The sequence below is a fragment of the Xyrauchen texanus genome, chromosome 31 (genome assembly GCF_025860055.1).
Source record: "Xyrauchen texanus isolate HMW12.3.18 chromosome 31, RBS_HiC_50CHRs, whole genome shotgun sequence".
Classification (NCBI taxonomy): Eukaryota; Metazoa; Chordata; class Actinopteri; order Cypriniformes; family Catostomidae; genus Xyrauchen; species Xyrauchen texanus.
Window position 1 is genome coordinate 31,355,559 of NC_068306.1, and position 9,842 is coordinate 31,365,400.

Here is a 9,842-nt window from a genome sequence, read left to right on the forward strand (position 1 = left end):
CAATAAAAACAATGATCAGAAACACTTGTAATCTCAGAAACAAAATTAATCCTCAATCATAACATTTTCTCGGTTTGTTTCCATGAGCCCACTTCAGCCATGAGCTCAGCTCACACGTCTACTGCTCAAGTTTCTATGAGTCTGATTGGTCAGGAGAGGGATGCCTGAGTCTGATTGCTCAGTATAGCGTTTCTGTGAGTCTGATTGGTCAGGAGAGGGATGCCTGAGTCTGATTGCTCAGTATAGCGTTTCTGTGAGTCTGATTGGTCAGGAGAGGGATGCCTGAGTCTGATTGCTCAGTATAGCGTTTCTATGAGTCTGATTGGTCAGGAGAGGGATGCCTGAGTCTGATTGCTCAGTATAGCGTTTCTATGAGTCTGATTGGTCAGAGGCAGAGGAGCGCTTCTCCTTCTCTGATTGGTCAGAGGCGTGCGCGTGTGTGACGATTCATGGCCGCTTGTTGCCAGATTGTTCACGAGGGAATAAATACGCAATTACTGTAGCATAATTAACCAAAATCATCTAAGTTCTGATATATCAATATATGTTTATTTGTGATTCATTATCTTCAAGAGATGGGAAGAGATTCGTTGAGACTTGGCATTCATTTGGCGTGAACGCAGGCGCATCATCTGCGATTTTCTCTGATCGTGGAATGATCCCGTTTATCGTTGACCTTTTAATGTCGTTTCGGCTATTATAAACATGCATCAGTATTTATACGTTGTTCTTGCTTTTGTGCACATATTGGCGGATTCGGATTTAGCTAAATTTGATGGTGCCGCTCCCTCTAAAATAGGTAGGCCTGATGTTTGTTTATCATATTAATCATGCATTGGTATGATTGCTATGAATTATGCATTGATATGACCACTCGTGATCATGCATGTGGCGCATCTCTTACGTTGTGTATTCATGATACAGTACTCGAACTCATGATCTGTATCTATTATTTTGATTAGTATTATAGATGTTGTTAATCTATAATACAGTGTGCTCACACATCTATAGAGCTGATCACTGATATTGATTATTCATGATACAGTCTATACTTTAATACTGTATGCCCACTTACGTTATGTATTCAGCATACAGTATAAAATCACTAATGTTGTTGTTTGTTCCCAGCTGTTGTGGGGGCTGGAATTGGAGGAACCGCTACAGCTCATTTCCTGAGGCAGCATTTCGGTCCAGAAGTGAGAATTGATGTGTTTGAGAAGGGGTCGGTCGGTGGTCGTCTGGCGACTGTCTCAGTGAACCACCAAGACTATGAGTCTGGTGGATCTATCATTCATTCCCTCAACCTGCACATGCAGGACTTTGTCCAACAACTGGGTTAGATGAATGCATAAAATCTATAATTCAGTCATTAAAGGAATAGTTCAACCAAAAATGAAAATTCTCTCATCATTTACTCCCAGATGTTTTATTATTTTTTATTTTTTTTTGTAAATAAATAATAATGTGTAAGTTTCTTTCCTCTGCTGAACGCAAATTGAGATTTATAGATAAATATCTCATCTCTGTTGGTTCAAACAATGCAAGTGAATGACAACCAGAACTTTGACGCTCCAAAAAGCACATTAAGGCAGCAAAAAGTAATACATATGACTAAATGTCGTCATTTGTGTTCTGCAGAACAAAACATTTCAGACATTTTGGAAGGTATGAGGGTGAGTAAAGAATGAGAGGGTGAACTATTTCTTTAATTGTGATAGCTAATTCAGGCATTACAATTACTATTGCTCATGCTTTTATGAGAAGCAAATTGTTAAGGATTTGAACAAAACCCTAACCCTAAGTCCCAAAACTTAAGTGCATAACACATCCCCCACCCGTAGGTCTGAAATACCGTAAAAGTGTGGCTGGGAAAACGTCAGTTTTCAATGGAGAGGAGTTCATTCTGGAGGAAACCGACTGGTATCTGTTGGATTTGTTTCGTTTGTGGTGGCGCTATGGGATCAGCTTCATCCGTCTGCAGATGTGGGTGGAAGAGATCATGGAAAAGTTCATGAGGTAAGGTGGAGATTTAAGCCACTCTCTTGTAACCGTTCCTGCTCAACCCGCATGGGAGGCCAGCATGCTAACGAGGAGGCTAAAGGCTACAGCCTCTAGCGTCAGTCACTAGCACGCCTCTTGAGGCCAGGGGAGCGAGGTTTACACACACTGCACAGCTATCACATACCAGCTGGCTCCTATTACACTCCCACTACAACATTTTTGGTATGATTTTGCTGTCGCTAACTGTTTTCCAAGGTATTCGACAACCCATGATCACAGCCAAATTGGTGCTCGCTACGGTCGGCAATGTAATCTGAGTCTTTCTTGATCTGACTGCAATATTTTCAAGCATGTTTGATATTATTGCAACATAATGTTGTACTGTGTAAGATGCAGTGACAACAACAAACTTCTCCAGCCAATGACGTTGTATCATGCATCTTTATGTATGGGAAATGAAAGCCACAATTTAATCATAATTGTGTTTTATTGTAATAAACTTATGAAACTTATTATTTTATTTTTTTACAAATTAATAAGTGGTGTGAGCACTCTACTTCACATTGTGCTGTTTTATTTACCTTCAACTCTCTCCAAAACAGACACAGACAGCCTGCCCCCATCTTCCTAATTATTGTTTCTGCCATGTTTTTTAGTCTGTTTTGTTTTTCAGACAAAATCAGTAGGCTACACAAACAACTTTTGCACAGTGAGCTGATCCTGAGCATCTATTCCTGGAAAAATATTGTGATCACTCTAATTTCTTGTGTGAATTTATGAGAAAACGTTCGTGCCTCTTTGCCAATGATCCCGTAATTTGTGCACCTTGTCTGCGTTCTGTTGTGTAGTATGAGTGCTGCTAAAAGACGACTAGAGATGACAAGAAACCTTGGCTGTGTCTCGTTTTGAAGGCTGAATGCTAGGTAGGACACGTCCTTTGAAGGCTGCAGTACACTGAGCATCCTCCTTTAAAAAGCCTAGTTTAAATGAGACGGCCTTCATAGTTCAAACGTAAACGCAGTGTAACATGGTTGCTATGACAGCATGGCACTCTTTAACAAGCGGGATGGGTTCAAGTGAGAAGGTAACAAAGTCTCTTTGGAAGGCAATGTTTGAGGTAAATTTTAGGAGAGTTATAAAGATGTAAAGAGAAAAGAAAATAGTTTTTACAGTTGTAATTTTAGTCTAATACTAATATATTAATATAATAATACATATTATATACTCTGCACCCGTCTACTGAGGTACTTTAAACTGGGAATTAATATTACTTGCGTTTGAACATCATGTTTATGGGCAAATTGGCGTTATAGTTTTTTAGACTTTCCGTTTGAAGCAAAGCATTGTGGGTTGTGACTACCCATGAAGGAAGCACCTTATGAATCCTCCAAATTCACGTGAAAGAAGTTTGCATTCGAAGGCTGCATTTGAAGTTTCCTAACTGCTTTTATGAAACAAGACAGCATCGATGACATATGCGGCCGAGAAATGCGACCTTTGGATAACGCATCCTTCCAAATGAGACACAGTCCTTGTTGTGTAATGTGAGCAGTACAGGGATTCAGGTAGTCTGACATTTGTGTAGTGTGGGCATGACTTTAGGAACACCAGGTTTCATTTACTAACCGTGCCTATGCACGTATTTAAAACGTGTGTGAGAAAGATTTCACACACAAGTTACGATTCATCAATAAGTTTGCGCTTTAAAATTTAGATAAAATTAAGAACCAACAGAGATCGCACATATAAATCACAGAATCACAAGCCCCTAAAAATATGATGTGTTTGAGCCAAAATGTGCATTATAACTAGATCGGGGTTTGGCTCGACATAAAAATGCAGCTGATCACGTGTAGTGTAGGCCTGTGTAAATGGTGTTTTAGTGTTTAAACTGGCTATGAAAATGTCACACTTGACAAGTTTTTGTTGCAGCATGTGCTTTCTGGTGAGAGTGCATCTTTAGAGAGAGCGCATGGAACTTTTTCTGTGCACATAAGAATGCAATTTATTAGTGAGTGAGACCCATTAAAACCAATGCCACATTAAATGACTTGGAATGTAGTACACAAGTCACATGGACCAATTTTATGATACTTTTATGGATCTTTTGCATCCTTCTTATAAATGTAAAAGTGACCAGGAAATTCTTCAAAATGTGTTATTTTTTTGTTCCACAGAATTACTATTCCTTTTTCAACATTAGGATGCTTGCATTATCTTATTCTCTTGTTGTTATCTAATATCTTATATATATTTTGTCTCGCAATCATCCTCCTTTTCTCACTCACACGCTCTCTCTTTGCTTTATCGCTTTACACGTTTTGCTCTCTTTTTCTTGCCAGAATCTATAAATACCAAGCCCATGGCTATGCCTTCAGTTCAGTAGAAGAGCTGCTTCACTCTCTGGGGGGTTCAGGATTTATCAACATGACCCAACGCTCTCTTTCTGAGTCTCTGTTAGAACTGGGCGTCTCCCAGCGCTTCATAGATGAAGTCATAGCACCAATCATGAGGGTCAACTATGGCCAGAACATCAGCATCCCAGAATTTGTAGGTATGAATACATTTTATTTTTTTTATAGATGTTGGAAATTAATCAGGGTTCCCACGGTCATGGAATCCTGGAAATATCAGTGATTTTGAAAATTATCTCCTAAATCAATTAGTATTTCTTAATTCTCTAATCCTTGCTTTAGTCAACTTGCCCAGGGGGGGATCTTGCTCAAGCCCTTATATACTCTTCCTCCTTATTACCTCACCGTGATGGGCAAGCAAAGTTTCTGAATACACAAATAAGTGTTGTATTTTAAATGTGGCCATGCGTAAATCTAGCCATTCATGTGATGTTACAAGAAGACAAATTTCAGGGATTGTTGTTGGCCGTCACCAATGGCCGTTTAATTGCCTTTGAAATAAATCCAAGCCAGTGACACTGGCTGTGTTTGACATTTTGTTCTATCAACCTGGACGATTGGGACCAAAGTCTTTGATAGGATGTGTATCGTACAGTCTGTCTAAAATGTTGGACAGTGTGCCATGACCTTTACACAAGATTTCCCTGGCATCATATATTTAAGTCTGACAAGCAACAATCGTAATGGACCGAAAAAATCGTACAGTCTGTACATGGCTTTAGGATCAATGAATGGTCTTCTTGGCCTGGTAAGGTTTTAAGTTCTGAAAGTTTTTACAATGTGTGCATCATGTCTTAACGGGCTATTTCTACATTAATCCGGATACATGAAAACTGTTTTCATTTTTGAAACGCTTTCAGTCCACACTGCACGTTTTCAAGAGCTTCCCAAAAGTTGCTCGTCCACACAGAAACCTATGAAAACGCTTAAATCCCCTTACTACACATGCGAAAAATAGCAGTTGTATGTATGGTTTGATAACGCAATTGAACTTGTGTTCCATCAACGAACAACAATTCCAGGTTAACTTCCCGTCGCCTTTGTACAACATTCACATTGCATTCCTTCAAAGTAAAATTTAACTTTAACAACACTATCAAAGCATATATCATGCACAACATCACCACTATTTACACGTTTCATGTGATGTCGCTGTATGACTGCGCCGCCATGTTTGTGACCAATATTCCATATAGCTTCATTGTGCTTCGCTGTGTACATGACAAAAGCCTTATTCAGGAGTTAAAAGAAGCTCCTACATTCATACAGACGGGATCATCACAGACGTTTTGAGATACTGTGACTAAATCAGACCAGAAAACAACACAAAAACATTTGTATCTTCAAAACGAGACCTGTTTACGGTGATGTACCGGTGGGTGTGTGTACTTCTCGGCTGCATACGGAGAGGAATCGTGGATAAAATATCTTTAAATGTCTGCGAATGTTCAATTTGGCTACATTTGTGCTGTCTTCAGACCTGTATGAACCTTTCCTAGGACTTTGCATGGATCAAAAGCAATTTTTTACGTTTTTCTTGTTATAATATTTCATGAGTTTTTCCATTCACCGCCATTGTTTCCTCCTGCTGATGGTCACAAATATGGAAGCTTTGGGGGAAAAGTGACATCACTGAAACGAGTCACTTGGGAGTGCGTTTTCTAAAATCTCAGTTTTTGCTGACAAAAACACAGTTTCAGTGTGGTGGAAGGACAAAATCTAGAGAAAAATTTACATTTTCTAATGTGGACGTGGCCTCACTGTCTCTCAAACGAATTTTATGGGGGGGTAGTATTTTTACTCCATGGAGAAAATAGTTTTATTCTGTTGACATCCTTGAAAAGGTTTTTAACAGTCAATCCAAATGTAATTTTAGAATTTTTATTAAAAATGGATCAAAAAGAAGTTTGAGGTTTCTAATTATGTTACTGTATAATGTTCAAAATTAAGACAAAATGGATTTGGACATTTTCTGGTTGTCAAATGTTGGTAGAAAATATAGTTTTTTTGTGAATTTGTACATCCACAAAAATTTGATTGGTTAAAGGTCATTTAAAAATGGCTCAAAGTGTAGAAAAGGTCTGGACATATTTGTTTGCAGATGCCATTTTAGGCTATTTAAGTGTCCAAAAGTGATCAAAAACCTTTTAGAATCACCGTGTCTTGTGAGATGGCTACAAGTGAAGTATCTTGTTTTATTTTGTTATGTGAAAATGTATAGTGATCACATTCAGTAAGGCAATGTTAAAACCCAGTAGTGTTCTTCTAACCACCTGGTTTCATGTCTGTGCTGATGCATCTACTTGTCTTTGACAGGTGCTGTGTCTCTGGCTGGTGCACAGGCCAATCTCTGGGCTGTGGAGGGAGGGAACAAGTTGGTTTGTTCAGGCCTGCTAAAACTGGCAAAGGCTAATCTCATCCAGAGTCAGGTTAAAACCATTGCCCTCCAATCTATAGGTACTCCAATAACCAATTTCATTATTCGTTTAGGAAAACAAACAAAAAAACACTGTTAAAAAAAAAAAATAATAATAATATTTGGAGCTAAAGCCAATGGGGATAAATGGGGCTCAAGCATGCTGTTGGTAGATCAGGTGAGCTCCACTGTCTTCAATCCCATTGGAAGTCGCCACATCATGTGACTGCTCATTTGCATGAATTTAAACTCTGCTCAACTTTGTCGCAATGATTACTGTCTCCTAAAATACCAATTTTATTTAAAATGAATGATGTTTAGTCACTTTGTTGCTGCACATTTCTGCCAATATGAATGCACCTTTAATATCTAAAATAAGAGTTGAGCTTATTGAATGGCATGGAACAATACTTAAGTGTTTTTTTATGTATTTTTTATCAGGAGATTACCACCAATATGAGATTACCTACAACTCTCAAAATGAAAGGACATCTGAGCTCTATGACATCGTAGTACTAGCTACACCTCTCCAACATAATGTTAACTCCGGCATCTCATTCCATGGCTTTGAGCCTCAGCTGCCAGAAATGGCGGGCTCATATCACCAAACTGTTGCCTCCATCATCCATGGCTACCTGAATTGCTCTTACTTTGGCTTCCCTGACCCTAAGCTCTTCCCGTTTGCTAGCATACTTACCACAGATACTCCTGGACTCTTCTTCAACAGCGCCGCAAGTGTCTGTCCAGTCAACATAACCTCTGGTTTCCGCCGCAAACAGCCTCAGGAGGCTGGAGTATACAAGGTATTTTCTCCTAAACCTCTGGAGAAGAATGAGCTGAAAACACTTTTTAAGTCTTACTACTCTGTGCAGGTCACAGAATGGTTGGCATACCCTCACTACGGAAGCACACAAGGGTTGCCACCGGTGGTACTGCATGAAAGCTTGTACTACCTTAATGGCATTGAATGGGCTGGGAGTGCAATGGAGATGAGCTCTGTGGCCGCTAAAAACATAGCGCTGTTGGCTTATCACCGTTGGAATAGACAATTCGAAATGATTGACCAGAAAGATCTCATGCACAAGGTGAAGACAGAACTGTGATAGACCCATTCTTCGGTGTTATGAGGACTGTATTGTTGAAATTCTTATGTGCTAGCCTGATTTTGGATCGGCGTGAGCGGAAGTAGAAAACTGTGAGTGACTGAGTGATGCCACCAGTTGCTTTATATGTGCTTCTCAGCCTACACCAGTTTGACGCCAGATTTATCAAGTATACGGATTTCTACAAAAGCATGTTGTTTCTCCATCTGTGATTCCACGCCACGTAAATACTTAGTACACTGCAAAAATCAATTTCTGACCTAATTTTCATTTTTGTCTTGTTTTATAGAATGTTTTTTCACATCCTTAAAACGAGACATTTACTTGAGAAGCAAAATGACAGGATATTAAAAGCTGTTTGCCAATGTGTTAAGAAAAATTTACTTCATACGAAGGAAATAAAAAAAAAAAATGGTATCCCACTTTAAAATAGTGTTTCTTGTTTTAAGCATTAACATCACAAAATTAGTTCGATTTCTCTTAAAACCCAACATTATCACAAGGAAAGTCTGCATATTTTTTTAAAGAGTTATGGTAACCCTGAATCGGCAACAGTATGCTGACGTACCGACAAGCAACGTCTCCTATCAGACATGTTTGCATTGGCTCCACCGTGTTAACCTTCCCCTAATCACATTCGGATAATCGGTGACGAGTGTGATTCAGAGGTTGCATTTTTCCCTCTAACAATAAATTTTTACTCCACTGATGGTTAGGTTTGGGGGTTCAGTTTTTACAATTTGCATTCCTCTTCACTGTATTGCATCCTGTACAGCTGAAAACAGTTCGCTTTACAACTCTTTAAGCACACCTCCGTGGACATTTCACTCGGGAAATAGAACCCATACACCCAACGACACTTGTGGCTTTGGCCACTGTGGGCAGTGTTTCGCATTTCAGTTGCTCAGAGTGATTTCAACCTTATGTTTGCGATTTCACTGTGAGATCAGTCTGATAAATTAGACTTAATCTCATGTAATTTTGGTTGTCAAGTAAATCTACAATTTATTAAAATTATTTAGAAAATTTAAAAACAAAGTGTTTATGTGGAGAAAACGGACAGCAGTGTGGTCTCAGGCCAAATGCGATCTGGCAGCAGAAATGTGTGGGTCAAGGGAACACTCTTGTGGAGAAATGTGAAAGTGATAGCCCATTCTTTTTCTACACTCTGGATAATGTGGATTTTTATTTTAATGCTTGCTGTAAAAGTTTTTCAAAATTCCACAAATTCTATCTTTATTATTATTATTATTATTATTTGTTTTTACATGCTTTTTTATTTGTAACAGCATTGATTATGGAAAAGCTCTTTACACCAAATCAAGCACTGTGTTTTGCAACACTGGACAATGAATCTTAAAATGAAGTATTTATTAATTATGATGGCTTGCTTAACTTTCTCATTTCAATAAATTATGGCTGATTGCCACCAAAGTCAATTTCTTGTCTTTTGAAATGATAGTGAAGTTGCTTATTACTGATTCTACTTTTTTCCATGTTCCATTTCTTATAATAGAGCCTATAATGGTGCACAACAATCCTGTTGTAATTTGGAAGAAACGCACCACAAAAGTTATCATATTTCCATTACATGACATGTAATATTCTGGTGCGCTGAATGCACTAAATTAGAAGCAGAAAGTGGAATAGAGAATGTAAATTGAGCTTTAAAAAAATAATTTTATATTACAAAATACAGGAAAAACATGGAAATATCATGGAATTTTAAAATGGGGAAAGTCATGGACACTTCTATAGTGAATATACATTTTTCTAGTTATGCTCTGAAGTATTTGTATTGGCTAGAAACCGCTCTTCCTGATTGTCACCTCTGTCATTTTAAACAATTCTTATCTAGTAATCAGAATGACTGAAAAATAAATCATGGAAATGAATTGGTAAATAATG

The 9,842-nt window shown here is 38.4% G+C and overlaps 1 protein-coding gene across 1 annotated transcript; it reads left to right on the top strand.

Annotated features, from left to right (window-relative positions):
* Positions 1-428: 428 nt before the first annotated feature.
* LOC127625406 (prenylcysteine oxidase-like) lies at positions 429-9,392 on the top strand. Its single transcript, XM_052100688.1, has 6 exons — positions 429-799; positions 1,129-1,335; positions 1,842-2,016; positions 4,344-4,555; positions 6,732-6,872; positions 7,273-9,392. Exons 1-6 carry the CDS (start codon positions 706-708, stop codon positions 7,932-7,934), a joined length of 1,491 nt encoding a protein of 496 aa, XP_051956648.1. The 5' UTR covers positions 429-705; the 3' UTR covers positions 7,935-9,392.
* Positions 9,393-9,842: the final 450 nt, after the last annotated feature.